At 38.9% G+C, this 21,315-nt stretch overlaps 1 protein-coding gene across 7 annotated transcripts in view; it reads right to left on the bottom strand.

Annotated features, from left to right (window-relative positions):
• LOC120776772 (four and a half LIM domains protein 2) overlaps positions 1-21,315 on the bottom strand; it is a 241,449-nt gene that overhangs the window by 58,683 nt on the left and 161,451 nt on the right. The window contains exons 1-4 of one of the 7 annotated variants that reach the window (XM_040107741.1): positions 15,496-19,324; positions 15,372-15,431; positions 10,887-15,217; positions 10,242-10,661 (exon numbers count right to left, since the gene is read on the bottom strand). The exons of 4 other annotated variants lie outside the window; for them this stretch is intronic. In XM_040107741.1, the coding sequence (XP_039963675.1) occupies positions 10,895-15,217; positions 15,372-15,431; positions 15,496-17,982 (6,870 nt within the window). In that variant the 5' untranslated portion in view covers positions 17,983-19,324 and the 3' untranslated portion in view covers positions 10,242-10,661; positions 10,887-10,894. Of the gene's footprint in view, positions 1-10,241; positions 10,666-10,886; positions 15,218-15,371; positions 15,432-15,495; positions 19,325-21,315 lie in introns of those variants that run through there. 2 more of the 7 variants (XM_040107740.1, XM_040107742.1) reach the window with 2 other exon arrangements.

The following is a 21,315-nucleotide window of genomic DNA, read 5'->3' on the forward strand; positions in this document are numbered from 1 at the left end:
TAAAGAAATATGGGCAAATGATTCCCTCTGCCCATAGATCACACGAAACAGTGACTTTTTGAGAATGTAAGGCGTTATATTAAGGATTTAGAAACAGTTAGAAGTTTCAAAAGATCGATTTTTTTATTTTATTTTCTTAATGTACAAATGTATAGTATATTTAAGAATAGACACAGAAAATTATATATCGTTGCGGTGAATATTTTCGAAGTTACAGGCAAATTTGGCGTTTCAGAGTGCTTGGAAGTGCATTCCGAACTTTAAATGCGGTTTTCTCAAAATATTATTTTCAAAGACTCTAACCAACATTACTCGAAAACGGTTTTTTAGTAATTTTTATAGTATTAAAACGCAGATTATTTCTCAACGATAAATATTTTTTATAAACAATTTAAGGCCGAAATTTCGGTCAAAAATCGATTTTTGGTTTTTGAGAGACCGACATTTAGCCAAAAAATTTTATTTTGCTTATTCCGATCGATAAATTACTTGATTTAACATTACTTTAACGAAATCGGTTTGGTTTTTCAATTTCAGAGGCTCCAGTTCAGAAACATAGTGGTCACCGCAAAACGCCTTTTTTGAAAGGAGCTCCCGGAGATCTGCTGTAGTTCTTTCCAAATATTTTTGCTAATACGAGTACTAAGTCTTAAGTCTTAAATACAGTTAAATGATTTCATAAGAAGTGCACACATTTTTGCATCAATACATTTAAAAGTTTTCTCAGAAAAAATTCTGGCTAATTCGCTTTTTTTGACCTTCTAACTGTATATAACCCTCTAACGTAACCATTCAACCAAAAGTGAGCTTCATCCCTAAAAGAAAATTTCTTGTGAAAATCGGGATTCTTAACAAACTTGTTCGGGTTCAATTCCTGTACGGATTAGGTTTTGCAAGACCATAAACCAAGGTCCCTTTGCAAAATCTTCCTTAAAGTAGATAGGCGCAGCTCCAATTGTGTCGCGTGATGGCGGATATATTCATGGAGTCTTTCTCGATACCCTGCTGCGGATACCCATTATCGATTATAGAAAACGTGGTGCAACAACGATTCTTCTTCTTAATTGGCGTAGACACCGCTTACGCGATTATAGCCGAGTTAACAACAGCGCGCCAGTCGTTTCTTCGCTTTTGGCTGGTTCCAAGATAGACGAAATTATCTCCGAATTCAAAGTTATGACTGTCAACAGTGAAGTGAGTGCCAAGTCGCGAGTGCGACGACTGTTTGTTTGATAACAGGAGATATTTCGTCTTGCCCTCGTTCACTGCCAGACCCATCTGCTTTGCTTCCTTTGGCCAGTCTGGAGAAAGCAGAACTAACGACTAATGATATCAATATCATCGGCATACGCCAGCAGCTGTACACTCTTATAGAAGATGGTAACTTCTCTATTTAGTTCTGCAGCTCGAATTATTTTCTCCAGATAGGGAGTCGCCTTGTCCGAAACCTCGTTTGGTATCGAACGGCTCGGAGAGGTCCTTTCCGATTCTGACGGAGCAACAACGATTATGTTCACCAAATATTAAACCCAACGAACCATTATTTTGGTGATAAATGTGTCAATTTGGAAACAATATGAATCAATCATGAATTTGCAAACCAAACTATGTATAAATCAAGTTTGGAAACCACACATCTAAAAAAATAGCCGATTTACATTCCCATTTGCTTAAAGGAAATTTGTAACAATTCAGAATAGTTATTGAGTTTTCAAAAAATAAATGTTTGTGTATAATATGAACATTTCACAGTACTTTTGAACAAATTATTCTCTGGGATTGCAAATCTTTATTTACATCTTGAACAATACCCCACCTCAAACACCTTTTTTAATAGCTGAATTTATACACACTTATATAATATATTTTTACTGTTTACTTAATTTTTATTTACAAATTAAAATTTATAACTCATTATTTTAAAGAGTAATGATAAATCTACACAAACATTCCCGTGTTTTTTACCCGTGAAATATTCGCAAAAAGTATATAATTAGACATAAATAAAATTCGGTGAACATTTTTGGGTACATAGCCACAAATTATTAACCACAAGTGTAGCACTTGAGAAGTATAATTAAAAGTTTTAAAACAAATATTTTTTTCATGCAGAGATTTAAAAAATTCCGATAGCAAATTATTTTTTTGGTTTCAGGTGTGAGACAAAAATGAAAAATAAAGAAAGTTATTTTATGTTTGTACTTCAGTGATTCACCTTACACATACATAAATATATAAACATATTTGGTGAATTTATAGATTTCCACCGCTAATATATGGTACTTTGTTAAAATATACAATATTAAATTGTTGAAAATTTTGTTTATATTTAAAAATTCCTAGACTTCACATTTGCATGTCTCATTAAAATTATTGCTCATTGTATATACAAATGTTGGATTATGACGGATTTAGAAGATAATAAAACTCGAAAATCGTACAGAACTAACTGAAATGCGTTCACTCATGTTTTAAAGAAGAATACTTAGTAAATTGTCAAGTAAAAAGTCGTTGAGTTAGCCAGAGGGAGTACCACTGCGCCGCACACATCGGAATGGCATCGAGTTGGAACTGCGCATGGCATAATTTTTATTGACTACCTTGTAATAGGAAGGACCATCAACATAGACTATTACATAGAGTTACGGGAACGCTTGAAGGGCGAAATCACTGAAAACCAAAAAACAATTTCCGGGTACTTTGTCACAAAATATGTGACCTGGTCTACGAAAAGGGAGCTAACGTGCGAAGACAACCTTTTTTTTTCGGTTTTTCTCATCTTCCATCCGAATCAACTAAAAAGTGAAAATTGATTTTTTTACACCTAAGCCCCTTTCCGTAGACCAGGTCACATATAATGATTTTCGTTATTCTAAATGGGAATGAAATTACTACGGTGAAAGCGCTCTATCACTAATATAATGTAGTCTGCTACTTTGGTTGGCTTATTCTCAAAAAATGTGGGCTTAATGTAAATAAAAACCATTTATCCTTATCAATTTACTAATTATAAAATTTACATTGACTTTGCAGTACTGACATAATTTATTTTCAATATAAGTCCTTTGTTAATCTTCATGTCAAAAGTGGTATTTTATTATCGTTGGACTTCAACGTCATACAAAAAAAAATATCAATGCTGTGTGTATTTGTACTTAAGTCCACACAATGTAACCTCAATTAGACTTTGCAAGGAAAGAATACATTTGAATGGCGCACAAATCGGCGATTCCAACTGCCAGAATTTTCATTTCACCAAATCCATTACGCGAATTTCTGCAGCCACCGCCGCTAATTATACATTACTTATGTAATGGTTGTATGAAAGATATTATGAAACAATTGTGAGCGGTCATATGGCAACAATGCAACGGATATATTCAAATATAGTGCAAATACATATGTATACGATTTACATACAGGTACATATATTTATATGGTTAATGCAGTGTGTTGTTGGCGTGTCTAAAAATAGACATCTCGCGACCGAAATTCAAAAATCGCAAACAAATTGCATGGATGACACAATTCGCTGTTCAGTGTCATAAAGCGTTAGTAAAATTTGAAACCCAACAGAAAAGTACAACCAAAAATTAATAAAAAGCAACACACACAAAACTGTACAGCGCAAAATAAAATAAAAAAAAATAAAAAGGTACAAGCGAAACAAATGAATTGGCACTCGCAAAAAATTGGTGCGAAAATGTCAGAAAATATTCAATCTCGCGCACTCGAAAGATTATTCAAATTGACGCTTGGAAAAATAATGAATTTCGCCTTTGTGGCTGACACATGCGACAATTTGTTGTGTGAGACCGCAGCGAGTGTCGATGATTAACGCAACGGATGTTCGTGTAGGGGCGTGATGTACGTGGACTGACTGAGCCTTTCATATTGTTTTTGCGTAAATAAATAAATTCAATGAAGTGACTGCCTAAAAACTTTCGTTTATTGAGTTATTGTAATAAACAGTAGTATTTTGCATATTTAGTTAAATTATTGAAAGCAATATTTTGTTGTATTTGTAATACTTTTTATTAAACCCAAAGTTCTTGAAGAGAATATCTTTAAGTTTTTTAAGTATTATATTTTGAAAATATGCTCACAATAACCATTTTATTAGCTTTTTATATTTCAGCATCAATGCTTTCACTTAAATATTTAGTCATTTTGAAAATGGCAACCAAAATAGCCAAATAAAATAGACATTTTAAGCGCAACGCTTCCGTTTGTGGACACAGCATGCTTTTAGGCGCAAGCGTTGTGGAAATTAAGTGAATTTGATTGTGAAAATGAGTGATGAATGAATTAGTATTGGTTAAGGTTCTAGAGCTTTGTGAAAAATTAAAGAAAAAAAATTAAAAAAAAAAATTTTTAAAAATTTAAAAATAAAAATTGAAAGCATTTTCATATAAGTTGTAGATATTTTAATATTTTTTTATACATATTTTTATACATCTGTAGACACATATGCAATCAATCATATCATATGTATTGATCAGCACAGCATCCACAATTTCAATCGTTTCAGGCATTTGTGAATCGTTGGAATTTTTTTAATGATTTTTTTAATGCAAGCATGATTGGAATTGGCAATTCCATTAAAATCGAGTTTTATTATATAAGCATTAGAGCGGGTCGTTTTTTTTTCTATACAAACGCGTATGCGGGATATGTTCTACCTATAATTCTGAACTATTTTACCTAAGAGACTATGGGTCTAATACCGGTTTCGGCCAGCGAAGTTTAAGGCGAAGTTTAAAGATCTGATTAATAGTTTGTATGGGAGATATGTGATATAGTTGTTTGATCTGGCCGATTCCGACAAATGACCAATAGAATATCAATATAGTAATATTATTAAAACAATAATAGTAAATGGAAGTTTCTATGAAAGAAGTTTTTTTCAACCATTCTTTGGCCTTTAAAAAACCGCTTTTCGTTCACTTTGTCTTACAGCAATGTTTAAAAGGAAATAAATCCATTGATTTAGCCGATGGTTCAGATGACACTAGGGTTCTAAAACTTCGTTGCAGACTTTATCTCTTAAGTATAATTATTTCTACTGGAAGTCAGAAGAGTTAAAGATATCATTTTCGACGCTGTATCTACATATATTGATATTTTCTAGTGGAAAACTGTCAAAAAATTCTCCCATAAGATGTTGGAGAAATATTATAAAGTATGGTTCTTTTGGATTCGTTGAAAAAATTATGACAGAACTCTATAACCACGAAGGCGAAAACCATCTTGAATTAGCATTGAAAAATCTTTTGGAACTAGAAAAGTGAAATTTCAATTCGCTCCGAAATCAATAAATTTCTTCGAAAAACAGCATCGTCTTAACGTCTGCAAAACAATGATGTCATGAACCGTAATATTACTGGCGAAGGGTCTTGGATCTATGCTTACAACCCGGAAACAGACGATCAATCGGCCGAGTATTGTAGCAAAAGTCAGCCGAAGCTGAAAAAACCACGTTAACGCAGGTTAAAAATCCAGGTTATGTTTACAGTTTTCTTCGATAATCGGATTTCTCACACCGACCAAACCGTGAATAAGGAATATTATTTGAAAGTTATTAGTGTATGCACGAAACTATTCGTAAGAAGAGTTCGGAATTTTGGGTCGATTCTTTTGATTTTTCAACAAATTTTCAACCCATATCGTACCGTAACCACCGTAACGCTCTGCGGTGAGTCAATTGAAGACATTACACGCGAATTGCTACGCACATTGAAAGCTACACCGGAAATTGATTTTAACGACTGTTTCGAGGATTGGAAAAAAGTTGGCACAAATATTACATGGGTTTTTGGGTTTCAAAAAATTGATCTTTTTATTGTCTTATTAAGTTCTACAACACCTCTAGAATATTGTCCTAAATTAATAGTTTCGGAGATACAGCCGTGAGAAGTTGTCTGCTCGAGGCTAGCTACACACGTCTTTGAGAAACAATTCTTAAAGACTTGGACGAAGGAGTTTTTTCAATTACAACTGCTTGAAAAAAAAATGTCGCGAAAATTTTTTTTTCTTCAATTTCCGAGGGGTTACCGGAAATGGTGTAATTTTTCTCAAAAAAAAAAAAAAATAAAAGAAAAAATAAAAAATTCTAATAAAATATGTCCTGTTTTTGTATGAGAAAAAAATTGTTGAAAAAGGCTGTTTTTTACCCGAGGAAACCCATGTTACCCCTTAAGGCAACCGACATAGTTTTTGAAGAATAAATTAAGGATTTTATTTTTATAAACAAAGTCTTATTATTTTTTGCCCATAGTAGATAGTTTGTGTTCATTGTGAGTGTAGTAGGCCAATATGTAAACACGTTAACCAAAACGTATCCGTCAAATTTCGCTTTCTCCCATGAGTGACACAGCTGACGCACCAATTGATATTTTGGGAAATGATATCAATGGCACTGTCTAGCATATTAACCCACTTTCTGGCAGCGCGCAGACGCACGGTGGATATATGCCATCATCGTTTTCATATGAGCACTGCCTCCTCGCAACTAAAACAACTCGCATTCACTTGAATTGTATGTGCTTCTCGATATCTTCACACATCTACATACGCTTTGACATTGAATTTAGGGTTTGTTGTTATTCACTGTCGGTTGGTTGTTGTTTATATTTACAGAAAATGGTCGTATGTGCATGCACGCCTACATACAAGAGTATATTGTCATCAACACAACTATTTTTGTGCCCAATATGCTCATATATTTACATAGATAGCACACACATCACACATACGAATGCATCTTGGTCATGCATCAACGGTAAATACAGCGGTCATTAATTTTATGTGAGTGTAAGTATGTATTATTTTTTGAGTATTTTGAAAATTTTTTTCTGTAGAACTTTTGGCGAAAACACGTCATTGTTAATTAAAGCCAATATTTTTTCAGCACACACAATATTAGTTGCCGAGTTCGAGAATCAATATTTTAGGCAAAATGCGTTTACTTTCGTGTAAAGTGAAACAGCTGGTGCTGGCGAAAAAAAAACAAGAAATGCTATAAAAATTGTTGACGTAAAATATGTGATATTGAATTCAATGTTCTAATAACACCAGAAGAAGCGTTATCATTGGTTGCACCGATAATATCCTTCACAAATTCAGAATATTCCACTCAGGAACTTGATCGGCCAGCTTGTATTGCAGCTATATGCTATAGCGATCCAATCTAAATAATTTCTTCAGAGATTGTACTTTCATTACTTCAGACAATAAATTCCGTGAAAACATCTTGTCAAATGAAAAAGTTTTCCATACAAGAACGTGATTTTGATAGTTCACTATGTATTGCAGCTATATGATATAATGGTCCTATACTACAAATGAGCAGCTTCTAGGTCAGGAAAGAATTTGTGCAAAGTTTCCGATTGATATCTCAAAAAGTGAGGGTTGAGCGGTATTTTTGTTATAAAACACTTTTCTGGCCTATCGGTTTCGGCTAATATTGATCCGATTCAACCCATTTCTGACGCAAGTGTATATTATTATTAAGGAAATATTCTCCTCGAATTTCAATAACATATCCAAGCGATATTTTTGGCAAAAGTCAGCCATGCGTTATGGACAGATTTTGTAAGTTCTTAAACTTGCGGTGACATACCTCAAATGGACTATTTGTGCAATGTTTTATCCGAATATATTTATTGGTGTTTAATTTCTGTACAGGAAAGTGAAATAATCAAATGAAATTTAAAATTTTGTTCATGGAAGTAGGCGTGGTTTTTCCCTGATTTTAATGTAAGAATGTCAGAACAATATCATATACCGAATTTGGCTGAACTCGATCAAGTAGCTCCCGAGATATGAATTCATTGGAAAAATTTCAGCCCACAAATGCCTTTTGCTTTATAACTTAATTTAGTGCTTAGTTAAGTCATTTTATTCGTTTTTGAATAATGGCGTTTTGTAGGTGTGGTAGTGGTCCGTTTACGCCCATTTACGAACTCGTCGTCACTTTTCTGCTAAGGAACAGGTTTATCATTTCATTAAGTTATCGCAATTTTTACTGAAGTAATCGCTTTCACGGACGGATGGATAGACAGACAGTCACTCGGAATTCAACTTGTCTCGTCATCCTGAACATTTATATATATGTATAAATCTCCATATCTATCTCGATTAGTAGATGAGGAAGACATTTGATTTCAAAAAGTCAGCGCTACATGCCATGGAACCAACGACAGCCGCGACGGTCACACTAACTCGAAATTATTTTTAAAACGTAATGGCAAACCCGTATCTTTATGATAACACTCTTAAACCCTTGAAACCCTTATATCTAAAACAAAACACCCTTTTATATAACTATCATTTAAAAATATAAAAATTTCCAACTCACAGTCGACTAAATTAACAAATAACTTGTTTTCTCGAACAGTCTCTAAAGCACAAGCCTTACGGCAATAAATACTAGTTGATTCAAGTGGAGGTACTTTCTTCAACATAATCGGCCTTCTAAGCTTACTATTAGCAACACGTCTTGAGACTCAGTATTCATTATTGCATAATATTCGACAGAATAGACGCCGTCCAGCATGCATTGAAGTTAATACAGCGGCTGGGTGTGTAAACGAAGACCGTGGAAAGTCGATTCGGCGCCGTTCGCAGCAACTCAGACTGACGTATGAAACGACTTGATGCATTTTACGTCAAAATCTTAAATTGAAAGCGTACACAATACGGTTTGTGCAAGCACTGAAACCGCTCGACCTTTTAAAACGACCTCGCTTCGTTCTATGGCTCTTGAAATGTTCGAAGAAGCTCCGACGTTTTCGAGCGAAATTTTGTTCAGCGATGGCGCCCATTTATGGCTCAATGGGTATGTAAACAAGCAAAATTGCCGCATTTGGGACGCTGCCGTTTCATCCAGAAAAAATAACGAATTGGTGTAGTTTGTGGGTCGGTGGAATTATTGTTCCATATTTTTTCTGCTGGTGAAAACGTAACCATCAATGGTGACCGTTATCGCGCCATAGTAACCGACTATTTCATGCTTAAAATTGAAGATCGTGCTCTCGGCGAAATTTAGTTTCAACAAGATGGCGCCACTTCCCACAAACCGAACCAATGAATGGATTTATTGAAAAAACACTTCGGTGAGTAGATAAATTAGGGCCGGTCGATCAACCACTAAGATCTTGTGATATTATACTTTTTCCTCAAATGGACTATGTAAAGTCGAAAGTCAACAATTCCGCTTCGATTCAAGCTTATCATTGGCCAGTTACCAGTATAAATGCTCGAAGGAGATATCAAAAATTGGACTCCACGGATGGACCACCTGAGACGTAGCCAACATTTGAAAAAGTTATTCTTCAAAAAATTAAATGTCAAAGGAAGTTCTTTCGAACGAAAATAAACATTCCCCATTAGATTTGAAGTTACTGTGTTTTATCTTTAGAAAAGTATGGAACCTCGAAATAGATCTCCCTTTAGTTGCGGTGCACCAATGCAGATCTCGGATAATTATATATCGCTTGGAATAACAATTATTAAAAAAATATTAATAAATATTATTTAATATTATTAAATAAATAATTATAACAATAAGTAGAAACAATGCTGTCTACCATTAGCCATTTCACTGCTCGCTTCTGCTTTCTTGTCAAAAAAAATTACACGTAAAAGCAAGAAGAAAATTTTCGAGTAGAATTCTTACAAGGAAGCGTACGGATGCGAGGCCTCATTATGGTAGTATAACCGCTATTTTCAATGCTACCTAGTTTCGTTTCGTATATTATAGATAAGTTTTACTATTGAGGGTAGTTCATAAAAACAATTGACAATACAAATTTCTTTCTTTTTTTTTGTATTTTTAGAATTTAAGACTTAAAATTAATTGTAGCAATTTACAGAAAACCAAACTAAAGGTTTACAGCAACGTTTATTTACCCCGAAGAAAATATCTCTTCGTATTAGAACAAATCATAAGAGGATAGCGGCCCAAGTACTGCCCGTTTGCATGAGCAACTGGCATAGTTTGTTTGAATCGTTTGAGAGTAACGCTTGACGAATCGAAGGTAGGTAGTCTTTTTAATATTCAGTAATAATTGTATACCGAATAGTTGGCTAGTAGTACTCGAGACATCTCTATCAATAAGAGGTATCCGTTTTTCATTAGCGTTTTGCAAACAAAATGAATATAATAATAATATTCGTTCAAAGCAAATGTCACGTCACACAAAGCAATATAAGCAGTCGAGATTCAAAACAGTTTTCGGTTCTTCATTTCCATTTTATAATAACGTAAATACTTTATTTAAAGGATATGTATGTATGTAAGCGTGAATACAGGTTAAGAGATATAAATCTTCGTTATTTGGCACAACGTCGTTTGGTATTTTGAAATACTCGGATTCGCATCAATAAAAATGAATATAATACAAGAAAAAGGTGTTCGTGCGGGTCTGTGTCTTTTGGAACAATTTGTATTTCTTCATCGGTTTTCGTTTAAAGTCGCGCTGGCGGAAAGCAGATACGCTTGCTTGGTATCAATGCGGCTGCATTTTGGCATGAACTTAACTCATATTAATGTGTATATTTTCAAGTTGCTTTATGCTAGGTGTAGTAGGTGCAGGAGCGGGTGCAGTGTGAGGCTATTTGAGGTTTCGTTTTTTCGGATTTTCTTTTCAACTATGAGTCTGTCTAAAGAAAAGAAAGAAATATATAAAGAAATAAATAGAAAAAAATTTAAATTAAAACATAAAATAATTAAAAATCATGAAGACAAATTAAACATGATGTCACAATCATACGACTACGAGGAGGAGAAGCGGGAAACAAGTGGCGTCAACACTTTATAGAAAGCAAATCGTACAAAAACAAAGGCACACAACACATACATAGATTGCACACAGATTACTTGCAGCGTTAATTAGAAAAGCGGATAGAAATTAGCATCCTTCAGTATATCAAATGTATCCACGGTTGTTTTTGTTGTAGTGGTGGGAGTAATAGACGAACGTGTGGCCACCGTTACTATCGCTTCCGGTGTGGTTGTTGTTGCTGCTGGTGTTGTCAATGCATCAGCTGCTGCCGAAATTCTCGCCTCTACTGCAGGCGTATCGACTTCTTGTTGCTTGGGCGAGCCTTCAGCGGAAGACGCGGCACTGTTCAGCTCCTTTAGCTCGGGCGTTTCGTAGTCCAAGGAACTGCTCGGCGTGCAGATGCTATTTTGTGGACTCAGCGTAGCGAGTGGATTAATGCTGATCCTGCCTGGTGAGACTGCTGCCGACGCTGTTGGCACTTTAACAGTTAAATCAAAATAAGACGACCGTTCAGCGCCCTCCACCGCAAACTCCTCTTTAATGTCGGATTCCGTTGTGGCAAATGTTTCTTTTGTCTTCTTACGCTTTTTGAGTTTCTTCTTGTTGTTAACTGTTGCTGTTGAATTCTCTAGTAGATTATCGGTTGGCTCTTCGTCCACAATACTACTACGCGGTGAAAACGGGGCGCCATTTGTTTCCTCGTTGGTCAAACTATTTCGGGAGTTGCGGCGTGAACGCGCCTTTATGCGTTTGGGTGAATCGGTTTCAATACCAGCACTTTGTGTGCTACTGTGGATGTGTGACTCAGAGTCATCATCGTCTTTCGTGACAAATTCGATGCTATTGCCTTTTGAATCTTTGCGCAATTTCTTTTTACTTTTCTTTTTCTTGGATTTACCCAGAGATGATTCTGCTGCTTCCAACTGCAACGTTTCATTTAACTCATTTGAGCACTCTTCCGCTTCCGCTATGGTTTCGGTATTCTGCTGATCCTCATCAGCGAGATAGCACACGCCTTCCGCACCTCGGCTAAAAAGTGTTATGCTCTCACCACCAAGGCTAAATTTACGCGAGTCCAAATATTGATTTGTGCTGTTCATGTTCTCATTCGACTTGATCTCCTCATCGAGATATTGTGTTTTGTTGGAGTTCTCCTCGTCTTCGTCTATTTTGAAATTCTTGCGCCAGTTATACTCTTTTTTTGGCGTGTAACTAAGGTCTACTTCGATGTCTAAATCTTCCATACCCTTAACATTCAATTGCGGTGCATAGCCATAACGTGTGCGCAATCGCGTAGATTGTCTCTCCGCTACACTTGCATCGCCCAGATAACGCTGTTCACGCTCACGGCGCTCATTACTTATCAGTTTTAGTGACGACGTGTGCTCGTTTCTCTTGTTGGCTGCCTTATTCGTACGATCGGTATCGCTGGTACCGCTCACATCGCCTTCACTGCCATCGGCTGAGATCTCTTTATTCAGATAGTTCTTTTGCATTTCATTTAAAATGCTATCATAATCGCGCAGTATACCCGACTGTTTTCGATTTTTGATTGCCTCATCGTAGATCTCGTCGATCGCCGCCGAATCTGAATCGTAGTCTAATGCCGAAATGGCACCACCAACGGCGCCTTCCTCATTAGCTAGCAAAATCTGATCTTCTAACAATTCGTCGATATTTTCTACACGCTGCCAGTCATCGGCATCTCTGCCGGCATAATGATCCATCTCGCGCTCTGCTTCCTCGCATTCGGATTGTTCGTGATGCGACTCATCGGCTGGACCACGTTCGTTAAAATCACAAATGTCCTCATCGATTTCATCGTCTACGTCGACCACTGTTTGTCGCTCATCTTCACTACCATCAGTTTCTTCGTCCTCCGCAACCTGAAGTTGTTCATCTGGTACTTCATCATAAGCGCCTATTGTGGGTCCAACATTTACATCACTTTCTTCTGCGAAAAAATTCAACTTATCGAAATCTTCGCTATAGTAGTCTTCTCTGATCCATGTGCGTGTGCCGCTAGGCGTCTGCACTTCGATTTGTGACACATAGACGTAATCATCATTGGGATATTCTTCAATCGACTGCTCCTGATTCAAGGAGAAACGTCGGAAGTGGTGATAATTTTCGGGTTCTAATTCAAAATCTTCTTCAAGCTCTTGTAGTTGAACTATAATTTCCGGTTTTTGTATAAGCGCTGAGTCTGAAGCTCTGCGTTCATTATCTAAGAAACCGGCATTTAGATATCGGGAGAACTCTTGAAAATTAATATTTGCCTTTTCCAAATCGGCTTTTCTATCTTGCAACTCGCGCTTGGTTGCTTCTTCCTCAATTCTCGCCACTTCCTTAGCCTCAATGTCGCCCAGCGGCGAACGGCTTTGACTGCGAGATCGCTGAAAATTTGCATTCATTCGCCGCAGCTCTTCGTACTGCTGCTTTTCTTTTGACTTGGTATCTCGCAGCTCCTTGGGTTTTGCGCCCAAACGTTCCTCAACTGCAACCTGTTCTGAGGCTGAAATTAGTTCTGCTAAAATCTTATCCTGCACTTGCCGGCGTTCACCCGCTATTTGTGAGGGCTCCGTAGCAATAAGTGATGGTGATGGACTACGTGAGCGCCGGAAACGCGCTGTCTGCTCGCGTAATGGCACAAATTCACTTCCTAGATCCAATGATTCACCAACATAGGTGGAGCGTTTAAATCCACTTACCAACATTTCATCCTTTATGCGCTGCACATCACTCCACTCTTGCGATATGGTGCGATCGTAATCGGGCGTCGTCGGTGAGCAACGTAGCTGGCGCATACGTTCGTCGACGGGTAAGGTCATCAATTTGTCCTTATCTGTAGGTGGAAGTGGTGATACTGGCGTCACTATACGAAGCTCTATTTCTTCACTAGCGTTACTCAATTTTCGTAAGGCATCCGCGTCCACTTGGCGTTGCTTTTCAGCCAGTATGCTCTCTATTTCTTCGCTGCACTTGGAAAGTGTACGATTTTGTGAGGCTTCTAGGTTTAACATCACGTGAAAGTCGATTTCTTCAACTGGTTGTGATGGAGAATCCATACTAATGCGTGTGGGAGAGACTGAGACTGAGCGAGATGGCGTTCGTGATCTACGTTCATGTTCATCTTCGTCTTCATACGTTTGATTTGGTTCCATTATACCCACGCGTATGTTGCTGGGATCGGGCGTGCGTTCGCGTTCAAGACGTCGCATCGGTGATTTTGACCGGGAACGCTGTAAGCGTAGTGACTCAACCAAACTAGTCATACTTTCTAGTGAATATTCACTTTCTTCCTGCGCAGTATCTGGAGTACTTCCTGTGTGCTCTTCATCACAACATTGTATCGATATAACCGGTGCCGTAATTGCTTTCCTCTGCTCTGAAACATTATGTGAGTCCTCTGTAAATGTTGGTATATTGATATGAAGCTGTTGAAAAAGTTCATCGTTGTGTTGTATTTTCTTCTTCCGCCGATGTTCCAAACCAGTTCTTAGGTTTTCTGCCGTTGGCAAGGGTGAACGAGAGCGCGAACGTGAACCCGTTTGTGTTCTTTCCACACGAAGAGATTGTACCAAGAGATTCATACTCTCTTTTGAGTGCTCCTCCTCAAAACCTGTCAGTGGATCTGGTGAAAGTTCGACGGGAGACTCTGTTGGACTGGTTGTACGACTTGAACTGGAATCTAAACCAAGCTTTTCACCTAACTCATCATTTTGCCGAATACGTTTTGTACGTCGTGTTTCCAAGCTACGCTCAATATTATCTGGAGTAGGAAGTGGTGAACGTGAATGAGATCTAGATTGTCTTTCCACGCGCAATGTTTGTACTAACAGTCTCATTTCATTTTGTGAATCACCTTCCGATCCTTCTCTACTAACATTCGGAGAGTCGGCCACAATTTTCAATTGATCTCCAATTGTCTGAGACAATTTCACGCAGTCGCTTTGTAAAGATTCTATAAATTCCACCACATTTTCCTTTGTTAGCTCTGCCTCCAGTACGGAGCCTGTGTCATCATATATTTCCAAGGTATCTGACCTATCTTCATTAAACACAAATTCAACATTCTTAGGTAGCGGCGTACTGAGCTGCGAAGATGCTGGCGAGGCCTGACGTGATGTGGAACGTGAGCGCGATGGATTCACCGAAGCGGTAAAATCATAAAAATCACTGAGCCCTTCCATCAGAAGCCCATAATCATCACGCCAAGGCGCAATGTCGGGTGATTTGTCAAGAGTAATTGATGGCGTAGAAGGCGTGTTGGGTGTTAAAACTTCGTCCGCAGCGACCGACTGGTTAGTCTTGTTCCACAATTCTTCGTACTGATCCATTTCTTCAATACGCGGACTGCGTCGTAAGCGCGGAGAAGCAGATTTACGTCCACCCGGAGAATCGGGCGATACTTCGTGTGTGATCGTAAGCTAATGAAGCGGAAATAGCAGCGTGTGCGAAGCATGTGCATGAATGAGCGAATAAGTATGCAAGATAGTTAAGCAAAAGCCGTTAGTGTTAAAAGCAATAGATGGTCATGTGATTGAAACTAAATGATGAGTGAGCTAGAAGTATAAAACTTACATTCGATTGTATGTCTGATCGTGTTGGTTCAACTGAATCCGGCTTCTGCGCTGCATTGTCCTGAAAGCAATAAATGTGTTTGGAGATAATTCTCAATATTGAAATTCAAATAAATTTTACTCACCTGCTCTTCCTTCGTCTGTTGTCGCTTGATTGCTGTTATAGCTTCCTCGTTTTGTGTGTGCGTAGCCTCCTCGAAAGCAGCGGTCTGTGGGACATTTCTAGCATTATTGTCCTTTTCTGTCTCGGTTTTCTTGGCTGGTGGTTCGAGTTCGATGGCTTCCTCATCGATGGACATGGACTTTTCACGTTTCCAGAATGGCATATCCTTGTAGTGCTCGGGCGTAACTTCACCCCACGGATTGGTATTCGCCTCTTCATCAAGCATCTCTAGTGAACCTCGTACATTGTTATCGCTCGGCTTGGCATCTTTCGCTGGACTACGCTTGTGACGTCGCCGAGGCATTTTTACCTTCAACAACGGTTCACTTGCATATGTGATTGGTGTGAAATCCGTATCACCCTCTTTCTTAGGTTGCAGTTCTTCCTCCTCTAGCGATGTGAACATTTTGACTTCTTCTTCACGTGAGGCACGCGAATCAAATGACGAATTCGAACTGCCACTGGAGCGACGCTTCTTAAAAGCTCGTCGCCGGCCAGAACCATCCTCACGTACCAGTGGGCGTTGCTTGATGCCATCGAGTGAGCGCAAGTAGTCTTCAGTATATTGTGTGGAGGTTGCAGTATCATTTTCTTCACCACCCTCGGGTTCTTGTCGTTCCAATTGTGCGAATTGCACATCTATTTTATGCTCAGTTGTTGTTCCATCTCTATCGATGTCATATTCTTCTGATGGTTGTACGCTCAACGAACTCTGCGGCTCGAAAGATGGAGTATCATCGGATATACTCTTAAAGAGCAGCGGTTTCGTTGTTAAAGAATATGGTTCATTGCTGGTTTGCCCAAATTGTGTTTTAACCGTCTGTGTTAAACGTTCGCCTCCACTGTCTGAGTTATCGGAGAGTGGGCTCATCGTTTTTTTGACACATGGTTCTTCGAAAACTGGAGATTGTGGTGCACTCTCGGTGGCTGAGAGACGACGTTGCTTTTGTACGGTTTCCAGTAATTCTTCCATTTCATGGTCGGCTTCGAGAAACTTACGAGCATTCTCTTCAATTATTTTTTGTCTTTCTAAACGCTCTTGTGCGGCACGCTCCTCAAATTCTTTTTCGCGCAGATTACGCTCACTTTCTGCATCGAGCAGCTGCATTATGCTGTCTAAAGTTTCTGCTTCGTCTGTCTTCTTTGGATTCGAGCTTGCATATACTTCGTTTTTATAAACAGAGTCTTCCATGTGATCTTCTGTATTTATCTTAGACTCCCATTCCTCGAGTTCTTGGTTTCTCTGTTCTGCTTCTCGCAGTCGTTCCGCTTCAAGCAATTTTCTTTCATTTTCAATTGTTTCGGCTTCTTCGTCGATTTCCTTTTGAGTCGCTCGTTCCGAATCCTCCATTTCCTTACTAAGCTGTTCTAGCTCCCGTTGTCTCTCTGCTTCTATAAGCTTTATCGTTTGTTCTTCAATTTCCACTGCTTGGCGCTCAAGATCTTCTTCTTCTTCCGCACGTTTCTGTTCTGCTGCTACACTTTCTACTTCTAGGTGTTGGCGTGTCTCTTCCTCAACCGCTAGACGTGCCGTTTCTTCTTCTTGACGCCTAAGTGCCTCTTCCTCTGCCCTTAAACGTGCTGTTTCTTCTTCTTCTTGACGCCTGAGTTCCTCTTCCTCCGCCGCTATACGTGCTGCTGCTATTTCTTCTTCTTGTCGCTTAAGTCTCTCCTCCTCTTCCGCTGCTTTACGTACCAATTCTGCTTCTTGTTGGCGCCTAAGTTCTTCTTCCTCTGCCGCTATGCGTGCTTCTTCCTCCTGCTGACGTCGCCTTTGTTCTTCCGCTTTTTTTGCTTCTGCTACTTCACGCTCTTTCCGCTCCTTTTCTTCTACCTCTCTTCGACGCTCTTCTTCTTCGCGCAGTCGCTCTATTTCTAAAAGTTTGCGTGCTTCCTCCGCTGCTTCCTTCTGCTCCTCTTCTCTCTTCTGTTGTTCTTCGCGCTCACGTTCTGCTTCCAATAACTTACGTTCTTCTTCGGCACGCTGTTGCGCTTCCAGCTCTTCCGCAGCCGCACGTTGTTCGGCTAATTTGGCTTCAGCCTCAGCCAATTGTTTACGTGTCTCATCTTCAATCTCCTTTTGGCGTCTTAATTCCAACTCAATTTCTTTTTTACGCTTCTCACGCGCTTCTGGTGTGCTTTGCGCCGCTTTTAAGCGATCTCTCTCCAGCTGTTCGGCATCTATTCGAAAGCCGTCTTTATAGAGCACGCCATCTTTCATAACTTCGGTGCCAACTTGTCGTTCTTTAGATTCGGCTGCCGTCAATTCATTGCGCATACGCTGCTGGAGCCGTTGTAGACTTTCTGCATCATTTTGCGTTGTATTCATGTGACCACAGCTCCAGTGATATAAATGACGCACAACATATAGGAATTCCAAGGCGCCGGCATAACCGATGAGCACCGAAAACACAAGATCACCGAGTTCGGGCAACAGTTCATCACCCATTTTCGTAACGGTTTGTTTTTACAAATGAGTTAAGTTCGAAGCTTTTTTTTCGTTCAAAAATATGTGGCAGCCAAAATTTAATTAGGTGCGTGACTCCCAACTACCAACTAAGACTGCAAGTTTTGCAAAATAGAAATTCGATAGAAAAAAGCTTAACACTTTTTGCGACCTTGAGACGCGTACGCACAAATTTGATGACTTATTTTGTTTAATTTTATGTTGCACTTGAGAATTGCACGCCAGTAAAAAGGTTGTACGGTTTTGAAGAATTATAAAATGAAAAGTGACGTTCGATATTGCAGATCCACACGCAATTTTAAACTGCGTCGTCGTTCGAATTGAGAGCGCCAAGCAGCCACAAGCGAATAAGAAATTCACCACCGCACCGAACCTTTTTGCGAAGCTCACTAAAAACTTTCCTGTTGCAGCGCGCTCACGAGCTGCGCGATACTCCGACAGGTCACAAATCGTCACTAGCGCCACCGGCTAACTAGGCAGCTCTACACTGCTCGTTCGTTGCCTGCTTGTGCGCGTAAATATTATATAAATCTCACCACACCAGCACCGTCGTTTCACTGATTGTGTAATTCACCAAATGAAAATTTTTCAATTTTATTCTTCATATGCACAGAATTTATTTTTCCGAAAATATGCACACAAAATACACTTTGTATCCACACATGCGACTATTTGTACGGCACTTTGTTTTATTTTTCGCGAAAATTCAAGTGCGAACGCCTTGGAATTTCTTGGCACTCGACAAGAAAAATATGGACGCTATTTATGAATAGTAGAGCACTTTGTAGACCACACACACCCGCGTCGCACTGTGTAGCGTGTTCAAGGTTAACACTTTGCCATTTGTGTGCTACAATTTAACAAGTATTTGGAAATTAATTGTGATTTGCTTTCAAAGATTTAACAAGCACCGCAGCGAAACGTCCGCAGCTGATTAAGAAAGAGGACTTCTGCGAGATCGACTGCTACGGCTGCTTTGACCACGAAATATTTGCAGCAGTGATATCAGAACGGCTTGCCGAACCGTTAATACCACTAATCGAAGCGATGATATCAGCGCGAGCGGCCAAAAAACCGAACTGCGGAGCGAAGCGCCCAATTTAGAATGTTCAGCGTAGATTAACGGCCAGCGGCAGCTGGTTGCACTACGCGAAAGTTGCGTTCTCGACAAATGCATGCGAAAGCCATAAAAAATAAATAAAAAATGCAGTGAGCAATGAATCACGTCGCCGTCGAGTGAAACCACAACAAACCGCTGCCGTTCTGCGCCGCCCAATAGCCAGCACCGAATTGAGGAATGTGAAGTAGCGCTGTATAGATTTCAAGAGATTAGCGAATTTGCTGTTGAGCTGCTTAAATGAATGAATAAAAGCAAACAACAACAAAAACGGTTATTGAGTATTGGCGTGCTAGTGCCAGTAGGTGCTAACTGACAGTTCAACGCGTAACAACTGACTTCAGCCGAATTCCGTATGCTAAACAGAATAGAAGAAACGCATTGTGGGTATGTGGCATGCAACGCGTCAGCAGTTTCGAAATAGAAATGAATAATAAGTATGTGCACTGCTAAATGGCCAAAAGCGCGCACAGACTGCGCGGCAACGGTTAGTGGTGGCGACGTCATCAGCGCCAAAGTGCGAAGTCAATGCTCAACGCTTATCCCTTGCTATGGGTCAACGCAAGCAGCCACAGCGCACAGCTGGTTGGCGTCATCGTTGGCACTTTTTACTTTTTGTTTTCCGTTTCTTGCTGTTTTTGTGATGTTTGCTTTGGCGCGAAGTTCTGCTTGTTATTTGTTGTTGACTTTTCGTGTTTTGAGACAATTCGCCTTTCGTTTGGTTGTCTCATATGTATTTGTTATTTTTTGTTTTTTAGCTGCCTTTTGTTTTGATGCGGTTCAGGCGACCCAATTGAAAATTTGTAGCAGCCACTGTTGAGCAATATTAAGTTCAATGATATTATACGAAGTATGAACATAGAGTAGCAGAATGAATTCCGAAAGATGACCGAGCATGAAGCTGGTGAATGCAAGATACGTATACCAGCTTTATGGTTATGTGCTTAGAGGCCATCACGAGCCAAGGAAACTGAATGAAGTCGTGAGTAAAATCGAGAAAAACAGGAGAAGTCTTTTAACACTCACTTTTCTACAACTTCAGCACTTATTTTCGTATCAGAGACACCAAATCTCGATCAGTGAGGTTTGGAATCAGATTTACCCACCGCTCGGCCTTTAACGGTCCCTTATTGGGTTACATTGCTTTATTAAATTCTAAAAATCAATTTTTTATTACTTTATTAAATTCTAAAACACTTCTAAAATATTTGTCTAAATTTTCAAGTTGATTTGAGTAATCATTTCGGAGATACAGCCTTGAGATTTTGTGCCTTCGAGGCCAGCTAGGCTAAGTGCGTCGTCTTTAAAAGCGTTTTTCACGAAACTGTGCTTTTGAAGCCAGTTAGCAAGTTTTCTCGAGAACTACTCAACCGACCTTCATGAAATTTTACACAGGTCTTTGAGATACAATCCTCAAAGACTTAGACGAAGGAATTTTTTTTAATGACAACTATCTGAAAAAAATTTCGCGAAATTACTGAAATTTTCATTTTTTTTGTAAAACTGTCTGCCAAAAATCCAATTTTCAGTTTTTCTTTTCCTTTGTCCAGGTTCTAAGCTATAGTTTTAACTAAAACAAGTATTTTTGCACTTTAAATGATCCTGAAAGGAGTTATCCTGCCAACGCGGGCGCTTCCTATTTCCGAGGGATCACCGGGATTGGCGTCGTGGGTGGTGGTCAGGTTTAAAAAATTGTTTTCCAAAAATTTCGCAATTTCTTTGCTAATAGTGTATGTTTGTAACAATAAAAAATTCTAATAAAATATTCCATTTATTATATGAGAAAAAAATGGTTGAAGAAAAGACTGTTTTTTGCTCAAGGATACCCATGTAGCCCCTTAAACTTTGCAAATATTTTCTTGCATGGCATGTATGCATCAAGATTACTACAAATACTTATACAGTTTGGCGGGCAACAGTGTAGAGCTCGTTGATTTCCTGCTGTTTCCAGTCGTCAAAAGCACAACAAAAAGGGCTGCAATGCGCCCACTCGCAGCGACTGCCCTTCGGTTACCTGCACCAAATGACTTTACTGCCATCGCATGGATTCAATTTATAGCCGTACGAATATGATATCATCCAAGATGAGTAAGTACTTCTATATATGCTTCCTAGCAATTGCTGTTCGTAAAATAAAATGTGAAAACGAAGCGTTTGTCGGTAAGCCACGATGTTACCAAACTGACTGACTTTTAAAT

Source organism: Bactrocera tryoni, chromosome 5, assembly GCF_016617805.1.
Source record: "Bactrocera tryoni isolate S06 chromosome 5, CSIRO_BtryS06_freeze2, whole genome shotgun sequence".
NCBI classification, from domain to species: Eukaryota; Metazoa; Arthropoda; class Insecta; order Diptera; family Tephritidae; genus Bactrocera; species Bactrocera tryoni.